Genomic DNA, 23004 nt, shown 5'->3' with positions numbered 1-23004 from the left:
CGAGCTAGTTTCCGTGGGACCGAAACACGTTATAATGCGAGGGCGTTTATTTAACACGCATGCGTGACATATGGTGAGATATTACCAATTAGCTATTTTCCCTACACTGAATACAATTGGAACTTTTGATGGTTTAGGATTACTTACTTATTATTTTACTTGTTATTTTACTATATTTTGGAGTCGGACGAGTTTTCATTTACAATAATTGATAATTTATTGATATTTTGGTAGAGTATGGTTAAAGTCAGGGTTCATATTAATTAAATCTCAAAATGTCACGTAAAATACATACTTTGGTACAGTACAGAGTTTTTAAGGCTTAAGTACACAGTGGACAATGAAACCCTAACTATACTTCGCTAATGTTCACATACATTGTATGCAGCTTTCGTGTGAGATCGTATTAGTACTTCGACTTCATAACATAAAGTAGAAAAGAAATTAAACAAAATTAGGTAACGAAATATTAGTAAGATTATGATATATCGGTATACACGTGACGCCTATCAAGTTAGACTTTATCTTAGTCAAAACTAAATTTTTGCAGGTGGAAAAAACCTGGAAGCTGATGGAAGTATTCGTACTGAACGAAGTGCAGAGCGTGTTCAAGCTGGACGCTCTAACTTCTTCTCACCAGATCTCCGTGGAGGTTGGCAACCCTGAGGAAATCGGCGCCATTTTCGACAAGATCTCGTATGGAAAAGGTAAATAATACAGAAGTGCTCTTCACGCATCAATAGTTCGCAGTGGAAATGGACCCCCGCCCCCCTGCCCCCTACGTTTATGATTTCTCCAAACCTACACGCAAAAGTTTCGTTTGGAAGTTGTAAATAATACCAAAACAAATGACAATAATAAGTTTAGCAAGGAAACCTTTGCAAATGCTGGGATAGACAATAGATTAGGCTAGTTTCCTACTAGTCAAATCAACTTCTTTTTAAGAACTGTCAAAACGATTTGCTAACATGGAATAACTATGAAATACTGAGGAGTGACGTCACGGTCAATTCATATACTTTATATCTTCCTCTTTAATTTATTAAATAGAAATTATGTATAAACATAACCACTGTCCATAGTTTTCTTCCAATTATGTGGTGCTTTATTTCGTGCACTGCATAAAATATTTTAAGTATAGGAAACTAGCCCGTTGGGGAAGACTCTTAGTTATTGAGCACTTAAATCTAGATGAAAATAACAATATCATCTTTAAGTGAGCATAATATATTATGATTCCACTTTTCCTTTCCAGGCTCCGCCATTCTCCGCATGATGAACCATTTCCTAACCGACGACGCTTTCAACGCTGGCATCACTGATTACCTGAACGCCAAAATGTATGGCGACGCCGAACAGCGCGACCTTTGGAGCGCCCTCACCGCCGCTGCTAGGAGGAAAGGCGCTTTTGACGCTGATGTAGCTGTGGTCATGGATTCTTGGACATTGCAGACTGGTTTTCCAGTCCTCACTATTACTAGAGACTATAACAATGGCATAGTTTCTTTTAAACAGGTGAGTTTTGGTATTTGTTTATAGGGGATGTTTCAGTAGAAACACTTAAGCAATCACGCCTTTAATACCAGCTACATTGACTATCTGAACGCCAAAATGTATGGCCACGCTGAACAGCGCGATCTTTGGAGTGCCTTACGGTCGCTGCTAGGAGGAACGACGGCTTTGATGCCGATGTTGCTGTAGTCATGGATTCTTCGACGCTACGAAGTTTCCCAGTGCTTGCGAGGGATTATAATAGCGGCATCGTTTTTTGTAAACAGGTAAGTTTTTAGAATTAATTAGTTCATGGAGGCAATGCTTTCATAGTACCACTATTTGATATCACACCGCTGCGGTAGCAGTAGAACAGTCTTGGGGCTAACGGTAATCACATTACTATGACTAGGCGTAGACGGTCTAGAGTTCTAGACTTAAGAGTGCATTTCTTACAACTTTAAAGTAACAATGATAACGATAAAACTAATAAAGAAGATAAATGAACAATGATAATAAAATAGCGAATTATCTTTATGATTCGTGGAACTTTGCGAATGCGAACGTGGAAATTGCTGGCAACCCTGGCCAAGTAAACATATAGAAAGTGACTGTCCGACAATTTTATCCTAAAATAATAGTAAATGCTATATAAAATCAGTGAAAGTGCAAAGGAAAACATAACCAACAAACTTACATAAAATCATGGCATTCCGATTACAATTTCAAGCACACACTGCTACGAAAAACACAAAGGTGAGAAACTAATTAGCCGTTATAAATTGACACACTAAATATTTAAAACTCAAAACAAAGAAATAACTGTCTATTTACGAAAATTAACGGTACACCCGGCGACCACTCAAATATATTGGCTGCATGACTGACAGCTGACATTTATCCATATAGTGCCAACCTAAGAAAAAACCAAGTGAGTGTTGCTACACAATAATAATAGACAGTCGAGCGTTTTGGAAGATACCTCAAACAGTTGCAGTAGAATCTAGCGCCATCTATTGTTGCACTAAGAAAACTCTGACAATAACAATACAGATTGACATACAAATTAGATTTAAATTAAAATAGACTTAAAGATCACTTAAAAATGACTCCTACACCTCCAAATAAGTCTATAGCATGCTCTAGATGTAAGAAAATACTAAAAACTAAAGAATACCTGAAGTGCTCAGGCTGCTTAAAAATCTTTGATCTTGTGTGCACTGGAAATGTTACTTTAGCGAGATTTAGATTGATGACTAGTGATAATAAGGTAAATTGGAAGTGCAGTAATTGCCACGAAAATGCCCAGAAAAAGGCAACTTCGTCACCGGCACCAGCAGTTGGTACCTATACTGAGAGCACAGCAAATAAATCACCAGATAACGTAACACAGAGAAAACGCGTTATAACACAAAAATCTAATTCTTATGACATATCTCAAGCTGATATTGGTGATAATATATTGAGCTCAACGCTTAGAGATGGAAGCACATACGAAAGTCCTCGGAGTCTCCCGAGCATATCTACCATGGAATCCTCACAAATTGTTGCCTTGAAAGCGCAAGTTGAAGAACTTACCATTGAATTATCCAGCGCACATAACGAAATTTCTAATCTCAATACTGAAAATCAAGACCTAAATAAACAATTAGAGGATTGTAAGAATAAAAAAAAAAAATGTGCGTCTATAATACACTACTTAAAGAACATCCTCAAGGAAAATGTTCCCCTACAAAAAAAATATCGCTAAGTCCGACATCGTCTCTAATGCAGACATCTAATATTGAAGCCGAACAAAAAATAAAAGAGCTAGAAAACGAAATTCAAATCCTGAATAAAAAAATTAGGACATTGCAGATTAAATTAAGTAAGGCGTTAACTACGAATAAGGAAATTAAACAAAACGCAGATGCATTGATAAACAAAAGCGTAATCTACTCTCGCATACACCAGTCAACAAAGACCCTACAAAAAACAATTAAACAATTAGAAAAGGTCAGCTATAACTCTAGTTTTGACAAATATAACCCAGATCTGATAAAACAATGCCCATCCTCGGACCAAAAGGACCTGCATGATGAAAGACAGGACCCTATTATAAAGGTGCCTGAGAAGCCACATAGACACAAGCCAAAACTATTACTCTTATCTGATTTCCACGGATCGGATGTACTACGCCCCCTTTCCAAGTTGCGAAGAAATGACTACGATTTCTCAGCTGACATTATACACCGCGGAACAACGGAACGGGTTCTTGAAAATGTTAGCCAAAAAATAGGTGATTTTAAGAAAAGTGACTGCTTGGTTATAATGTGCGGAGGCAGTGACTACAACATTACACCGATAAGCCAGATCATAAGACTTTTAGATAAAACTGTTAAATCCGCTACACATACGAATGTAATTATCTGTGACATACCGTATTCGATTAATGATTACTCTGAACATTATAATAATTTTGTACATAAATTAAATTCAGCAATTCATGAAAAATTTGACGGTTTGCCGCATGTTTGGCTACAAACTAGCAGTATTTATTTAGGAAAGACAGATTATCAAAATGACGGTAATCAATTAAATTTTAAAGGGAAATCTAAATTAGCACAACATGTTAATAAAATATTGAAAATTGTAAATGAAAAATATTATAACAGTAGCACTTTTTTATGAATAGTGACAACAAACTAGACCATAATAACATATTAGAACACAATGATAATAATGACATTCTCACTTATAAAAATATTTATGTACTTCATCAAAACATCAATGGATTAATTAATAAAGCTGATTTATTGGGTTGGTAAGAAAGTATGTATGTATGTAAACACTTTATTGTACATAAGACAAGTTAGGACATAGAAATACAGTATAGTTATGGTGTACAAAGGCGAACTTATCCCTATAAGGGATCTCTTCCAGTCAACCTTTGAGCTAATTCTTTGAAAGTAATGAGCGAATCATAACCAATATTGTAATTTTTATTTAATTTATTATTTTAATCATTTATCAAAAATATAACGGCCTTCGTTATCTACTACTTGTCTCCATCGTTCTGGTAAAGAATGAATAGCATCGGCGAAGAAGTTCTTAGGTTTAGATTCAAAAAACTCAGCTATGTACTGTTGTAGATGGGTTTGATCATCGAACTTTTTTTCATTCAAGGCAATGCTTAGCGATCTGAACAATGCGTAATCCGTAGGTGCCAAGTCTGGAGAGTACGGTGGATGAGGTATCACTTTCCAACCTAGCTCCAATAGCTTTAGCCGAGTCACTTTTGCAATGTGTGGGCGAGCATTGTCGTGTAAGAAAAAAACTTTAGCATGCTGTGGACGATTCTGACAGATTTTTTGGTTTAAAATTTCAAGCTGATTACAGTATACTGATGCGGTAACAGTCATTCCACTTGGTAGGAGTTCCCAGTGAATAATACCATGAATATCCCACCAAACGGACAGCATAACATTTTTCGGGTGAGGCTCTGTTTTTGGTGCCTCTATTCCTTTTTCGTTTAGAGCTAGCCACTGACGTTTGCGTGTGTGATTTATATATAAGACCCATTTTCCATCTCCAGTGATAAGATGGTCCAACCAGCGGAATGTGCGGCGAAAAGACAGAAGTTGTATGCAGATATCGGCACGGCGGTTTAGTTGATCTCTATCAAGTTCGTGCGGTATCCAAACACTGTATTTGTAGTTTTTTCCCAACTCGTGTAAATGTGTTTCTATGGTGACATGAGAGCAGCCTAACTCGGTAGCAAGAGTACGACTCGTTAGCCTCGGATCTCCTTCAATTAAGGTTTTTAATTTGGCTACATCAATCTTCACCGGTCGACCAGACTTAGGTTGATCTGATAATGAAAAGTCGCCACTACGAAACCGCTGGAACCATCGTTTCGCCGTGGCCTCAGACACAACTTCAGGAGCAATACGCTGACATATATTACGCACTGCTTCGGCGGCTGAATGGCCAGACTGAAATTCATATAGTAAGCAATGCCTTATATGCACTTTTAATTCGTCCATTTTCTTCCTTATATTAGGTCGGCGACAGCTAGTGAATGACTGACGAGAAACTGTGCGACTCGCCCTTTATATACTTTCGACCATAGAAGATTCTAGAACTCTCTCAAAAATTTTATGTGGAATTCAATCGATCGCTCATTACTTTCTTACCAACCCAATATTATATGTTAACCTACAAGAACTAAACGATTCTGGCAAACAAGTCGATGTAATATGTATTACTGAACATAACATGAAATGTGGCGATGAAGCCCACATAGCTATTCCAAATTATAAATTAGCAGCATACTTTACGAGAGATAACAGGAATGGAGGGTCTTGTATTTTAGTAAGAAATATTCACAGATTCAACATTATCTCTGAAATCACGAAAACCTCTATTCTTAATATCATAGAAGTTGAATTGATTGATCATAAAATCATTGTTGTTTGTGTTTATAGAGTACCAAAAAACAACTCAGCTACAGTGTCATTGTTTCTGTGCAAACTGAATGAAATATTAAATAAGTTCTGCCAAAACAGCAAAAAGATAATCATTTGCGGCGATTTCAATATAGATCTACTCAAAACGACTGCTCACTCGGTCGATTTCAAAAGCTTAATAAGTAGTTACAACCTTGTGCCAGGAATATCAAAGCCAACCAGACTGTCCAGTCAAACTTGCATAGACAATATAATCCACAATATTAGAGGTAGTAAAGCTGAGGTTTTAGAACTAGCTTTATCTGACCACACCGCACAGCTGTTAAAGTGTCCAGTGAAGAAAACATGTTCCATTCCATACTGGTATGTAGAACAAATAGATTTATCAGAGCAAAACATTGTCAAATTTATAGATTGCCTTAGTAATATTAGTTTCAATGATGTATTTTTATCAACCAATCCAAACGAAGCATTTGATAATTTCTTTGACATTTTTGACCTATTTTATAAATTATGTTTTCCTAAGAAACGATGTAGATTTAACACCACTACTAAGCCTAGATGGATAACAAATGGTATTAAACATTGTAGTAAACGGAAAAGAGATTTGTTGTGGAAATATAGATTGACGCGAAATCCCGACCTAAAAGACAAATTAAAAAGCTATTCCAGACAACTCAAAGAAATCATAAGCAATGCTCAAAGATCCGAAAATGATAGGTACATTGAAAGTTCAAGAAATAAAACAAAAGCTACATGGAAAATTATTAATTCATCTAAGGCCAGATACCCCATCGAAAACATTAAACAAATTGTATCCAATGGAAAGACATTTACTCATCCTAAAGATATTGCAGAGGAATTTAACAATTATTTCATCGATCAAGTTAGTCCTGTTAATCCTCCTAGTAACACTAACAACAAAACTAACTATAAGAAAACAATGACATACTATGCTAACTCCATATTTATGAAACCGACAAATCCTGATGACATAAGGCTAATCATACACTCTCTAAAAAATACGAATAGTACCGGATACGATAATATACATACAAAAATTATAAAAAGAACATGTAACATCATCTCTCCTGTACTCAGTTATATAATAAATTTATGTATTGAACACGGTGAGTTTCCTACCAAACTAAAGATATCCATTGTTAGACCTCTTTATAAAAAAGAGGATAAAGAAGACATGAAGAACTATAGACCAATTGCGTTGATTTCTGTATTTGCCAAAATTATAGAAAAAGTCATATACAACAGTCTATATAACTACTTTGAAAATAAAAATCTGTTTGCAAAGGAACAAAAAGGATTTCGAAAGGAAAAATCCATAAATCTCGCTATTTTTGACTTAGTACAGCAAGTAATTAATAATATGGACAAAAAAATTCCTACGTGTGCCTTGTATATGGACATGTCGAAAGCATTCGATTTCGTTGATCACAATATACTTTTAGACAAACTTTTTGCTTATGGAGTTCGCGGAAATGTTTTCAATCTAATCCGTTCATACTTGACAGATAGGAAACAAATTACACAAATTAAAAGAATATCCTTGACTACGAAGACAGAGGAAATCTACACATCTAGTTTTAGGAATATCTATTATGGGGTACCTCAGGGAAGTGTGTTGGGCCCATTATTATTTCTAATTTATATTAATGATATGCCTAAGGCCACGGTACATCCAATGGTTCTCTTTGCAGATGATAGCACTATTATTTTTTCTGGTCAAAATATAGAATCATATGAAACTGAAATAAATAATACCTTAGATACTATCATAGAATGGCTTGATAATAATAATCTTAGAATAAATCTGGACAAAACCAATATCATGACATTTAAGCAACGAACCAAATCTACTACTTTAAACATAAGTTACAGAGGGCATAAAGTAAATGAAACGGACTTAACAAAATTTCTAGGATTAAGCATAGATAATAAGATGACATGGAAAATACAAACTGACAATATATGTAACAAATTAAGTAAATACTCATACGCTCTATACAATTTAAAAAAAAGAGCAAACAAATCGTCACTATTAACTGCATATCATGCTTATGTAACTTCTAATTTAAGATATGGTGTCCTGTTTTGGGGAAACTCCACCAATAAAGAATGTGTATTTAAGGCTCAGAAGAAATGCATACGAACAATCTGTGGTATCCAAGAAGGAGGCTCATGTAAACCATCTTTTAAAAGCCTTAATATACTTACATTGCCAAGTTTATATATATATGAAATGGCCAATTTTGTAAATACAAACCAAAATCTATTTACTAAATTTAAGAGTGTACGACTTCAAAATAAAATAAAGTCTTCGCAAAAAGTACCAAGTAAGACTGCACTTTTGCAAAAAAGCATTCTAGGAATGGCGCACAAAATATACAACAAGTTACCGCCAAATATAATAGCATATAAGGACAAAAGTAATGTTTTCAAAGAAAAACTTAAAGTATTCCTTATAGAGAAAGCCTATTACACTATAAGAGAATTTTTAACTGAATTGTAAATTAAATAAATTAAAATGAATTGAGATTATTATAATTACCTATTTATTATTATTATTTTTTTTTTTTTTTAGAACATTACTTTGACATTATTAAATTATTAGATTGAATTGATTGCATGAGATAACCCTGTTTGAATGTTATTGTTTTGATATTTGACTGTGATATTTTAATTAAGTAGTGTAACTATGAAATAAAACTATGGAAACGGATTAAATCGCGTATAATTAATTTAAAATACATCCCGACGTTTCGAACTCTTTACAGCGTCACCCGTTGACCACGAACGCTGTAAAGAGTTCGAAACGTCGGGATGTATTTTAAATTCATTATACGCGATTTAATCCGTTTCCATAGTTTTATTTCATGAGTAATTATCGCGGTAACCGAAGACAATATAGTGTAACTATATTATTAATATATTTGTATGCCAATAGGCACGACATAGTGATACTGAAAACAATTATTGAACATCTTGTAACTTACCTATGTTGAACAAATAAATCTTTGAATCTTTGAATCTTGAATCTTGAATCTTGAATCTTAAACTTTTATAAAAAATCCCCGAAGTTGTCCGTAATTGCCGATATATCGGCTGAAAAATTGCAAATCATCTTCATAATATATTCGTTACAAATAAATGATGTCCTTATTTACTACCTACAATGTATTGACTTAAATATAAAGCTTAAGCATTTTAAATCCATTTCTTAAAATTACTTTTCCATGCTCCAAAGTAATTTGCTTGACACAACTACACGGCTACAAAAAATCTGCAATAATCAAAGTGTAAGTGTCTAAAATAGTTCTTAAAATTTATGGTCACTTTTGCAGGAGCGCTTTGTCCTGATCAACAATGGCGAAAGCAAAGAGTCCCCAGTTTGGTGGATCCCGATATCTTACACAACGACAACAGAGTCCGACTTCGAGTCCACGAGGCCTAAACTCTGGTTGCGAGGAGAGAAGTCGAAGGTTGTCAGGAATATTTCCATTGCAAAGGATGACTGGCTGATTGCTAATATTCAGCAGACAGGTGAGGAAATTCATAGTGTAGTGTTAAGATGGCACACACAATTATTATAGAATCTGACTTTGAGTCAAAGGAGCCTAAACAAGACTGCAAGGGGAAAGGTCAAACGTTTTTAATCACTAAAGATGCCTGGCCAATTGTTAATGTCCAGTAGAAACATCAAAGTCCGTAGTATATTATACGAAGTCATAATAATCATACTGTCTGACTTTGAGTTAATGATGACGAACCTTTGGTTCCTAAGGAAAAGGTAACCCGGTAAAATCAGGTTTAGATAGGTTTTTGTCTGCTACTGACTTGAAGTACTAGATTGTATAACGACTCTGACGCACGAAAAGCGGAGCAGTCCTCGCATAATCATAGTCTTATTTAGTGAATGAAAATAGTTTGTTATAAGATTTTTTCAGAAAAGAGGAAGTTTGTCAATTATTGATGAATTGTTTGAGATATTATCTTGAGCTTTTACAGACCACAATCCAGAATGAGTCAGTATTAATTAATTAAATGATTATTAAATTGGTTCGCCGAACCGATTATCTTAAGGAAGATGTTGTTTTGAAAATGGTGAATCTGACTCATGCATTTGCATAATAAAAACATACCTTACCCACGTAGTCACTTCTTAGTTCTTAATGCTCTTAGAGAAGGTGTCTCTCGCTAAATCTAAACTAAGCTTTAAATTAAGTTCCTACGATAAATGCTCGTTTTGAATTGATGATACCATAGAAAATAATTTCAGGTTTTCGTTATTTCAACCCAAAAATCATTCACCAGTAACAACTTCTCTCAAGTGATAACTTCAGCGTCAGTGGTAGAATGATTTATAAGAACGATAAACATTTTTTACAGGCTTCTATCGCATTAACTACGACCAGCGTAACTGGCAGATGCTCATCAAAATCCTTAACGACCCAAAACGCTTCCAAGAGATCCACCCCATCAACAGGGCTCAGATCGTCGATGATGCCATGAACTTGGCCCTGGCTGGAAGACTTGACTACAAAACGGCCCTAGACATCACCAGTTACCTCGTCCATGAGAGAAGTTATGTGCCGTGGAAAGCGGGACTAGTGGCCCTAGGTTACATCGACACTATGCTGTCTAAAGGAGCTTATTATCTAGAGTACAAGGTGTGTTTTTGTATAATATTTTATGTTCATGCAGGGGTCGGCAAATCTGACAACAACCACTTGTACAAATGACCAGTTTTAGGGATGCCAATAAAAATAGTTAACAGAACTTGATCCTCCAAATACCTGTGAACTCACATATTCTTTCGAGTGCCTTGAGGAGTGACGCAAATGCAGTTGTCTACTTAAAGAGTTCGTCGAAAATGAGATGTGTGGGGGAATCAACCAATATCGCGCCAGGTACCAGTACCTGCCACTAAAAACTGGTGAAGACATTTAATGTATTGGTTGACTCCTACACACCTTCTATTTGTCCAACGTAGTTGTGAGGCGCCTAAAAAGGCTCTCAGTTTGCCGGCTCCTGTGTTGTTGTGTTGTAGTTTTCTAAAATGTTTGTCTCGTTTAGCTTGTACGGACCATGAACAGCTATTTACCTTGGAAGGTAAGTAAAAGGGGCTTCCTGCATTAGAACATAAAGCACAATGTAAATAGTTTTTGTCAGCCAAGGAATTTCGTGACTCGTATATGCATTGATCAACTTATTAGTATATCCTACGATTAATATTAGAAGATTATAAAAATACCAATAGATTATAATTGTAATTGCCAAAGTTTTCCGGATCTTATTATCATCAAATCAATCAATCAAGGGTTATGTCTATCTTAACTATATGATAATAAAGCAATTTATCGATAGCAAGCTTCAAGAAAACTCAATAGATGGCGTTACCTGTTTCAAATTTAGTTTGAATTTCTTTATTTTTGTTTATGGAACAATCACACGAAATTTCTATTTCAATATATCGGACGATGTTTCACGAAGTCTGATGACTTTATCATGGACAATTACTTTTTCTTGCAAGATTCCAATAGGCTAGTTTCCTATACTAAGAATAAAATATTTTATGCAGTGCACGAAATAAAGCACTACATAATTAGAAGAAAAAATGAACAGTAGTTATGTTCAAACGTAATTTCTATTTAATAAGTCAAAGAGAAAGATATAAAGTAAATGAATTGACCGTGACGTCACTCCTCAGTATTTCATAGTAATTCCATATTACATATTACCAAATCGTTTTGACAGTTCTTAAAAAATAAGCGCGTTACAAAACACGGAGAAACTAAAAAGCCAAAAATAATAAACCTTTCAATTCAGATTTCTTATCGTATTGCAAGTTATATAATTGCACTGAATTTGCTTTTATCTTTTTTGTTATATCTTTTTAGGAATAAGGACTTAAGATGATTAATTGTAAATGTTCATGTATTTATACCTGTATATTAGCAACTTTAAGAGGCTTCTGCGGCTGAGATTTGACCACCAGCTGAGGCTTCACGTTGGCTGCGATCTTGATGGAGGGCTTCTGAACCTTGGGCTGCACCACGGCCTGCGGCGTCTGCGAGAGCCGCCGCTTACGACCGCCCTTGTCTGGAGAAGGCGTCTTTATTAAGCCTGGCGTCCACTTAGGCGAAATCGAGCCGCGTCGAATCGAATCCTCATACATTTGAATGCGATTCGACGCGTCGCTAATGGTCGCAGTTTCATAAGAAATGCAAAGGCGTGAGACTCGACGAGCCTAGTGGACGCCAGGCTTTACAGTCACCGGCAATAACGTATAAAAATAATACTGCATAAATATCTGCTCTTATGGCTGTAGAAATAAGATTGTGTCAGATATTTTCTTGGTCTTTTTTGTACGATGTTATTGTCGGTGACTGTACATAATGGCGGTCGAAACTGTCGCAGTAAGCGTACTCGGATTTTGAAAAGATAAAATGTGGAGGTGTCATCATAAAAGTGTCTCTTTCTAGCTACCGAGAAAGATTAACTACTACATATATATATATGGATTGGAAAATCGCGGATGATGCTCTGCATGCGACTTTTTGATAGCAGCATTGCAACTTTTTGATAGCAAAATTGCGACGTTTTACGTTACAAGTCGTACAATTGCGTCAATAAGAAGGTCAAATTGCGACTCATATAAGGAAAACTAACGACTCTTTAAAAAGTCATTCAGAAATGGACAACGTTTATATTTTACATTATGAATGTTGTACAACTACATTAAAATATCTATTTGATTCTTGCAGTTGCATGAAACTGTTGGGTTCTACTAAGGCGGGCTTTTCTCAAGTTTAGGTACAGAACCTTGTCTGTAAGGTGCATTGGGGTAATTCCGAAAGTAGTCTAATTTCGAAAGTCGCACAAAAATCACCATTATTTCCATCATATCAAGATTCCCCTTTCAGAATTACCAGAGCATTTCTGTCATTCGGAATTACCTTAATGCACCTTATATACTAGTTGAAGCTTATGTTTTGGCAAATTCGGTCAATCTGGGCCACTCTGGCCAGGGGCCCGAGGCATTTTGCGCATTTTGCCACCCTACAGTTACTTTACATAACGGTCTGTGCGAAAGTGATTTAAATCTTGTGCGAAAGGTGAACGTTGCTTGCAGTATTTGACCGCTTCGTTATAACAGTATTAAATTTTTTGTGATGTAACTGGATTGATTGATAGAAATAGCTCAAATGTTGATTAATGAATCAAATATAAACTTCGTCATTCAAACTAAGCATGATTTAAATTTAATTTTAGTTTAGAACACCTACTGTTAATGTTAGTGTAGTGTTAAGTATTTTATAACCCATATGTTTTAGTGAGAACTTTTAAGGGGGTAGATGTATGTTTACCTATACCCACTCGAATGTTATGTTTTATGTACATTTATTCCTGTTTGTTTCTCCAATAAAGAAAATAAAAATAAAAATAAAATAATAGTGATAGACATATTAAAAGCCCATGCTTTTTTATTTGTTAAAAGTGTACTCTCTTTTAAAATTCACAAAAAACCTAAATTAACACCTTGGAACGTTCCTCCTTTGTCATATTTTAGGACTTAATTTTTTGACTAAAAAATGTTTTCGGTGAAATAAATTTATACATATACGCAAATGCCTATGAAACCTTTATTAATTGATAATATTAGTTTTACGTTTCATTCATATATAATCAGAGATCGAACAGTTGGGCGTCAATTGTATGACGTTTTCGGAATAATGAACCTTATGTTGTTAGAATGACGTCCAGATATCCGATCTCTGTGTATAATAGATCAGAAACTTACTTCCAGTAGGTACTAGGTACCTACCTATTATAAAAGGACAAGTGCCGGTTTTCTTATCGAATCATCATATATTAATCCTATTGTTTACTTCCTTAATTGCGTACCTTCCTCATTATCAAAACTGACAAAATTTAACTATACCTATACAATTATACATCCGGACAAAGTGCCAAAAATAATTATGTATTCACAACCTTAACGTGTAAGCCATAAAGTCGTGTATACATATATTTGACTCTTTGTCTGCATCACAGTATAAGTCACATGCAATTTTATTTTACAATCAAAATAAACTATATTATAGTACTTTTACAATTCTCATTACTGGGTCGTGATATACCTACATGTGTACACGTTATTAGAATAACATATCTAAATCTCTCTATCTCTGTCTGCATCTATATTTAATACCTTGACTGTACTTATAGGCATCCTTGACGATAGTTTTGTCTCTGAAATACTGTTATCATCAATAATGTAATACATTATCATTTTATCACCATCAGAATTAACGAAAACAGAATAACAAAGGGCCTTTATTTAATCCTTTATTTATCATAAATTCTACCTAAGATAGGTAAATATTCAAGGTTCGGTTAGTATAGTATGGAATGTTACATAATTTATTGGTGTATCTTTAAAAGCTATTTAATAAATAATCTACTATTCATATAACATATAATTAGTCTGAAACTTTTTATCTACATAAAATATTTCATCCTCTATTAATAATGTACATGTCTGAAAATAAATAAAAGCATGCTACTTCTTAATATTTCATGTATCCAGAGTACGCCATTTAAAATAATTTATTTTGGACGTAGATAGAAATCTAGTATAACGTTATTCAGCAATTCCCGTTAAGTTTGTACATTTGTATCACGTCTCCGATTTGGATAAAAATTGGTAGGCTGGTAGAGTCCATGATGCTGATCAAGATCCACTAAGTTTCCCCAAAATGTCCTAGGTTGATTGTATGAAACTTTCCTTTTTTGTTACCGAAAATGTACCTATAGAAATCTGGTAACAAAAAAGGAAGGTTTCATACAAACTACATAGGACATTTTGGGAAACCTAGTGGATCTTGCTCAGCATCATGGACTCTATCAGCCTACCAATTTTTATCCAAATCGGAGACGTGATACAAATGTACAAACTTGATGGGAATTTCTCTATTATGTTTATTAGTTACATAACCTGTTTGTAAAATTCTTGTAGTTCATATTAGTTTAAAATACGTCGAACGAAGCGGACGATGACTTTAGGACCTGTTTATATTATTGATTATTATTAAAACATATTTTTACGAAGTTACATAATCTTAAATGGTATTGCGAAAACATTTGCATTAAAAACAGTGCTGAAATGAAACAAATATTTTCTTAGCGCTGAAACAGGAGATGAAAAGTAAACTATTCAAATTTGAACGCCGGTTCTCAGACGCTATGGTTGGCGTCTCCAACTTCAAATCCGATTAGTAACGCTACTCTAATTAGATTTGCACAACTCTGACTCATCTAGTGTTTTCACAGAGTCCCTGGATCTACGTTTTAAATCTCTTGTTATAAGTTTTTTAACGTGAAAATAAGCGCGTTACAAAACACGGAGAAACTAAAAAGCCAAAAATAATAAACCTTTCAATTCAGATTTCTTATCGTATTGCAATAAGCTAAACATCCAAATTATAAACAAATCAATTATTTTTGTAGTCGGTACCAGACCTGTTCGTCGCCTTGCTATTGCTTGTTTGCCCCACCCAACCATACACAGGCTGGTACCGACTCCAAAAATAATTGATTTGTTTATAATTTGGATGTTTAGCTTATTGCAATACGATAAGAAATCTGAATTGAAAGGTTTATTATTTTTGGCTTTTTAGTTTCTCCGTGTTTTGTAACGCGCTTATTTTTGAAGGCGGTTTTATTTTTTGTTAAAAAGTTTATTTATTTGTTGATTTTTAGTGGTTCCTAGTGATATTATATGTATCAGTCCGAATACATGTACAGTAGTGAAAGAATTATCCTTTAACTCCTAACCATTGAGGAGTTGACCTTCCATCATCAGCTCAGTTGATTTTTAGTGGTTCCTAGTGATATTATATGTATCAGTTCGAATACATGTACAGTAGTGAAAGAATTATCCTTAAACTCCTAACCATTGAGGAGTTGACCTTCCATCATCAGCTCAGCCACATAAAATTATTACCATCAGACGTAAATACTGGTGTACCTTTGAAAAATAGACTAAAAACATTACATAAGCCTATAACATTTGAAGAGTTCCCTCGATTTCTCCAGGATCCCATCATCAGACCCTGACTTGGTGCCAATGGGACCATCTCGGGGTTATACCGGTTCGATCAAAAAAAAAATTTTGAAAATCGGTCCACGATTCTCGGAGATATCGAGTAACATACATACAAAAAAAAAAAAAAAAAATAAAAAAAAAAAAAAACATTCAGTCGAATTGAGAACCTCCTCCTTTTTTGAAGTCGGTTAAAAAGAAGCTGATTTGACTAGTAGGAAACTAGCCTATTAGGAGCATCGCTGCACTGCAAAGGTGTTATAACTGGAATATTACCTTTGTACTCCTCAATTTTAGTTCAATTTTGTTGCTTTAAAATTGGGCCAAGCTGGTGATGGGGCCAAGGAATAAATACAACTCTGACCAAGATGTTTAGAATAGATAGATAGAACCGTGCTCTTACGAGAGTTTACTGTGGGCTGTTGCACCATACTGACATTGATACTTGACACTAACAATTTTGTGCTTATTTCTAACTTGATAAGTAATATTGTTCACTCTCAGCGTGAAAATTTCCTTGTTGCAATGAGCGGCGAAGTCACTGTAGGGCAACAATTTGTCACTGTTGAGAAATCGGCCACTGTAAATTTTATCTTGTCTTTCAGCGTTACGTGCTCAAACTCCTGGACGGAGCAGTGAAGGAGATAGGCTGGGACGTGGCGGCAAACGAGAGCGTAGTCCGGGCACAACAGCGGGTGGATCTGCTGTCTACGGCTTGCCATCTGGAACACGAGGAATGTTTGAGGACCGCTGTCATCAAGTATACGAACTGGATGCTCACGCCGAACGCTGATGCTTTGAATGAGTAAGTTTAGCTATTTCTTGTTTCGAACTTATGTTGATCAAGAACTTGTTATTTTACTATTTTGAACAGTTTTGGATCTTGTCTCCGTCGGCCACCTTTATGGCGTGACTAAGTTTTATCCTAATAGACTCCATTTTTTAATGGAAGCTTGAACCAAAAACCATTTTTTTATACCACGTCGGTGGAAAACAGGTATACGGCCCGCCTGATGGAAAGCGGTCACCGTAACCTATGAACGCCTGCAACTCAAGGGGTGTCACATGCGCTTTGCCAACCCATTAGAAACTTGTACACTCCTTTTTTGAAGATCTCCTTTTTTGATTTGTGGCAACATGACTACCCTTATTACTAAGGTTTCTAACTTTTATGGGACTAAATTGGTCTGTTTATCAAAGCTAGCCCCGTCAAGAGCCAACCTTAACCATTCCGTTTAGGTGCATGATTCATATATATAGGTATAGTTTCTGGCATCTCGAAAGCTTGTTGGAACATAGATAACTAAGGTTTTTTTTTAATTAACTGTGACTTCATCGTTTAAGCGTCCTGAATAAAGTTTTTTCCATTCTATTCTATACTTCTAACACTAACATTCTTTTTAAATAAATAATCTTCCGACCACCATATCGCTTATTATTTTAATGACTTCTCAATTGTTTATATTTCAGCATCCACGCGGACATTCGCAGCACGGTCTACTGCGTGGGAGTTCAAACCGGCAACGCCCGTGAATGGGACTTCGCGTGGGACCGCTTCAGAGCGGCCAGCTCGCCTTCTGAACGAGAGTTGCTACTATCAGTGCTAGGTTGCACGAGAGCACCTTATCTTTTGTACAGGTAAGTTATCACAAGTGACATTGATCCGCCTTTTGGAGTCATTTATAGATACGTTATGTGACTTATGTGCGAGAGAAGGATTGAAAAGTATGTCAGAAAGTAAAAATAAAAAAAATACATGAGAGATAAAAAGTAAATAGAACTTTGTGATGTGCCCAACAGAGCTAAACACTTGTAGCCAATGATTTTTACTTTGATAGCCAATGTTAGCCACCCCACCCATAGAAGCTATGATAAGATAAGACAATGAAGTCATGTGTCTTTTTGGGTGTACCGCTAGCCTTTCCATTGCATCAAAATCTTCAGACAAGCTTTCCACGAAAATCTTAAATGGTCTCCTATAGTTATTGTCATTAAATCCTTTCAGATATCTGGAGTTGTCTCTTCGAAACGACAGCGGCATACGTAAGCAGGACACTCTGCGTGTGTTCTCCGCTGTGGCAAGTTCCGCCATCGGCCAGCCCATAGCCTTCAACTTCGTTCGGGCCAACTGGCAGAGGCTCAAGGAGTTGTAAGTATAACAGAATTTTTAAAAGCAGCAACCGCTTAAGAGAATTCTAGAGAAACCACGCCAAAAATTACATTGACATTATGCTGGGCACTATGCCAGACAGATTAGAAAGAACAATCGGATTATAATTTTTGTGTCCATCGAGATGTTGGGTTGCAAAGACAAATTTAGTGTAAGATAGAATAGAATAGAAGAATATTTTTTTATTCGTAAGCACTTAACAACGACGATAACAATATAATATACACAAAAATTAACGACACACAAACAAGTAACCATACACACAAAGGCTAACAGACAAAAGTGCCACGAAATGGTCTCATCTCAGCATGTTGCTGGCGACTTCCAGCGCTGGTCTTCCGATGAGGCCATTCGGTGAAAACAATCACGACAGGTAACAATTTATGAATACAACACTAATAAAAATAAAAAATAGCAAAAAAGAAAGTATGCAAAAGACAACAAAGATTTATAACAGACATTACATTATTACACAATATTATCGGGTCGGACTCGTCATAGCTGTACATTAAAATATGACTACATCTAGCGCCATCCGGCCATATTAATCTTGATCGTATGATCGAGTACAACCTAATTTATATTATAAACTAGATAAATAATGAATGAACACTTATACAACGTGTTTCCGGTATCACTCAAAACCTCAGACACCCCAACTGATTATTATTTTTTTAAACTCATCTAGAGTATTCATCTTTTAATCTGATCGTTACTTTTTTTTTAAATTGAATTTTTAAATTTCTGTACAGCTCTACTTGACTTTTAGCTCTACACTTAATAAGATAATTGCTAACTACCATCATAAACCATAAAACTATTTATTTGTGTAGGTACGTTACTGCAACGACATAAGGTTTACCAATAGACACCTAAGATGTCATTGTAAAACACTTTAAAGCTTTGTCACAGTAAACTTCAAATTGGACAGCTAGGTAATCGCAGTAAGCAAATTTAAACCCAATATTCAGAATGACAAGGTTGTAATTAGGTACGAGTTCAATTTGTTATGACTTATGATAAACATTAAGATTAAACTGACAAACAACGTCAAACTCGTAGCGGAAAAAATAATCGCCCAAGTAACCAGCCAGTATTAATACCCCTAAATACTGAAAAAGGTAAACAACCTCTAGCAATGCGATATACACAATGTTGCATTACGAATACAATAGAATAGGCACGTAAAAAATAACTAATCATACTAATTTAAATAAAAATATTACACCCATCAAGATATAGCTCAATCGATTCGACTCTCGATTCTGAACAAACCGGTTTTCAGGTTTTTAGTGTTAGGTGAAACACGGTGTTTAATAAGGAGATCCCACCCAAGTTCTAATCCTGAGAGGGTCGCCATGTAAGATTCAAAGAAAAACTTGTGAATTGATTCTTTTATATTTTTTGTATTGTTGTCAACTCACTATTGATGTGTCTTTTACAGTATTGGCTCAGCTGCTACCCTTGCCTCCATCGTTAAGGTGGTGACAAGAAGATTGAATCAACCGCATGAATACGAAGAGGTTAGTTGTAAATCTATTCGGATAATGGGACAGAACACAATAATTATAAATACTTTTATAAATATAGATCGATATAGTAGGTGCGATGAATGTGACAAAACGACACCACACATGTGACAAAACGATGAAAACCATCAGTGCGCAGTAAAAAAAATTACTCCACAGCACAGCTCACATTTGGGATTGTAGGTTGTATCGTCCAATGAAATTTTCGAAAATTTCCTATTATTATCTATTCTATTCTTATTTTCAATTTAAAAAAATGACTCGAACATGAAGATACATGCAACCAACATTTTTTTTAAACTTTTTCAGCTAAAAAGATTCGTGACAGAATACTGCGCTGAGCTCGGCCGCCCAGTCCAGCAAGTTCTAGAACGAACAGAAGCCAACGTCCAATGGATGCAGAAGAACTACCAGCCTATCGTTGATTGGCTGCTAGCCGCGGACAAAGCCAGTGCTAAAGCGTGATTGGTCGGATTCTAATGCTTTGTAAAAATGTTAATAGCCTGAGATAAAACATTGAAAGACCTTGAGGTTTTACAGAATATCGTACATTGGTCTTTTAAAGTGCGTTTCTGCCTCTTGTACCTACGACTACGTAGTTATTATACGTGTACAGTTATCGATGGACTAGTCCAACTAAATTGTAATTTAGAAAGGTATAAAGATCAGTGTACGAAATTCTTATATCTCGATCACCACTTTTTGAGTAAACAAACACTGTTGTTTGACACCAAAAAGATTTCTCGTGTCTCAGAATCTGATGCGTATGGTGCAAAAACCACTACGATTAGAAGAATAACATCAAGAAGCGCGCAATATCTTTTTAGAGGAAGATATTGACTCCAACATTTTTGAGAAACCAAAAACAAATCCTCTCAAATCTGCCACACTACGCCTTTAAAAACTGTCTATTGAGCAAGAAATGTGGCATAATAAGATATCGTTGGCTAAAATCGCAAAACTCCTAACTCCTGGAGTAAATACCTGCAATGGGACACAACAATAGGTGGGAACGAAAGATCCTGTCTCTGTTTCTCTCTCCAACCTATGACTGTAGATACCGTAATTGGTAGTGCGATTTCGTAGCCAAGCAGTAAGAAATTTACGACTTTGGTCCTAAGTGTTTAAAACAAATGGAGTTACAAAGTTTGATATTTCAACCGACGAATTATTTATATTTTTTTGCTAGGTCGTACAGAAGGCCTCTGTCAATGTGTCTTAGAAATGTCGGATATACGAATAAGATAATTAGGAGTAATTTTCTACTTATATCAGTCACAATTTAGTAATATTGTACTAGTCAAGTATTTCATCGGTTCACGGACTCTCTTATTGATACCAAAGTTCATTTTATATGTAATATTAATGGATTTTGAATTTTCACGGACCAAACACAAAATGTTCAACTTTAGCACGCATTCATTCGTTGTTCGACAAATATAATTTTAATATTAGATAGTTAAAATCACAGATGTCATACATACCTTAGATTAATCAAACGTATCTATTTACTTAGCGTGTCAAATGAACTCAGTAAAATACACTGAGTTGTCCGTCTTTAATGCTTGAGCAGCTTTCGGGCATCAATTTTTGTAAGTTGAAGTCAACAAAAACATAAAAAATGCCTCGCTACGTGATATTTAATTGCAACAACACAAAAATTATGAACACTCAAGGGTCTGAGACATATTTAAAATCACAGACAAGTAACAACTTCAGTACAAAATCTGACGTCCCTATACAGATAGATAAATAAATAAATAATAAATAAATAAATATTATAGGACATTCTTACACAGATTGACTGAGGCCCACGGTAAGCTCAAGAAGGCTTGTGTTGTGGGTACTCAGACAAAGATATATATAATATATAAATAATTATATACATAGAAAACATCCATGACTCAGGAACAAATATCTGTGCTCATCACACAAATAAATGCCCTTACCGGGATTCGAACCCGGGACCGCGGCGGATAGATGAACTTGTTTCTTCTATCTAAATACACATATAGGTTTAACGGGCGTATTTGACCTACATTTTCTATAATTATTAATTTAAAAAAAAACATTGAAATTCTTACGGAATCTAAGGCAATGGAAAGCTTAAGATCCTGGGAAGAGCCTGGGATCCGCGTTGACAACTTCAAGAACGTATATTAAATTAAATTGATTTGAATCTGGTTTTGACTCTTGATAGTCTTGATACTATCTTGACGATACTCTTTGTGTCTGGTGCAAATCTTACGTGTGACTTTCGGCCTAACTCGAATAATAGATAGAAAGAAAGAAAGAAGAAAGAAAGAAAATACGTTTATTACGACCAGAAGGTTACTTATATACTAGAGTACATAAACACAACATGTAAATACATAATGTTTGATATAGTGGTCGCAAAAGGACACCACTCAGCATATGCTCAGGCACAGATGGTGCCACAGCGCTGGTCTTCCGTGGGGCCCAGGGTCGGTCGATAGTGTAACACAATAAGTGAGGGTACAGTACAGTAAGATAACATTTAGAGATATTCACACTAAAACCATAACAAAAAGTCAATAGAAAAATATATTTGTACTATTAAAACGAGACAAAAAAAAAATATAGCAGGAGTAGCGAGGGGAAGAAAATGAGATAAAATGAAATATGGGGGGGGGAAGAGCGGAGTGGGGGGGGGGGTAAAACGATACATAAACATACAACATAAACTAACAAACACCACGATCCGTAACACTCACACGGCTCACACTTCGTAGAGATCACGACAGCTGCAGGGTTAAAAGATGTTTTTTTTTAGTATATTATATTGGAGGTTATTCAGTGTCAATAGTGGTACTGAAATTAAATTGTATGTTGAAGAAATATCACTTTTGATGCTGACAGTTCGGTGTCGTATCATTGTATTTGTACAGTCAGCGTCAAATACATTGTGAAGGCCAAAGCGTCAAATATTTTCAGATCTTTATTATTATCCTAACAAAGGTGTGTTACGGTATACTTGGCGCTTTGGCAGTCAAATGTAGGTATTTGACGCTGAATGTACCGGGAAGTTCAAAATGCCCATTTTAGTCAATTTCTTTTAAGTATCTTAAAAGTTAGTAGAGACTATTGTAAAAGAAGAAAATACGAGAATTATATTTGTCGAAACATTTTATTACACGTAAGTTTGTAATTATAATAAGTTTTAATTTTAACGTTTGTGTATTTCAGTACATACATGTGAACTTAATTGTGTGAAATCATAAA

At 35.3% G+C, this 23004-nt stretch overlaps 1 protein-coding gene across 1 annotated transcript in view; it reads left to right on the top strand.

Annotated features, from left to right (window-relative positions):
- LOC125242766 (aminopeptidase N) overlaps positions 1-21451 on the top strand; it is a 79356-nt gene extending 57905 nt beyond the window's left edge. The window contains exons 6-14 of the mRNA XM_048151700.1: positions 551-707; positions 1256-1515; positions 9299-9497; positions 10344-10624; positions 16668-16867; positions 17533-17700; positions 18068-18211; positions 19677-19755; positions 20071-21451. Coding sequence (XP_048007657.1) covers positions 551-707; positions 1256-1515; positions 9299-9497; positions 10344-10624; positions 16668-16867; positions 17533-17700; positions 18068-18211; positions 19677-19755; positions 20071-20226 — 1644 coding nt within the window. The 3' untranslated portion in view covers positions 20227-21451. The remainder of the gene's footprint in view (positions 1-550; positions 708-1255; positions 1516-9298; positions 9498-10343; positions 10625-16667; positions 16868-17532; positions 17701-18067; positions 18212-19676; positions 19756-20070) is intronic.
- Positions 21452-23004: the final 1553 nt, after the last annotated feature.

The sequence above is a fragment of the Leguminivora glycinivorella genome, chromosome 3, assembly GCF_023078275.1.
Source record: "Leguminivora glycinivorella isolate SPB_JAAS2020 chromosome 3, LegGlyc_1.1, whole genome shotgun sequence".
Lineage (NCBI taxonomy): Eukaryota > Metazoa > Arthropoda > Insecta > Lepidoptera > Tortricidae > Leguminivora > Leguminivora glycinivorella.
This window is presented reverse-complemented; position numbering and strand designations above follow the sequence as displayed.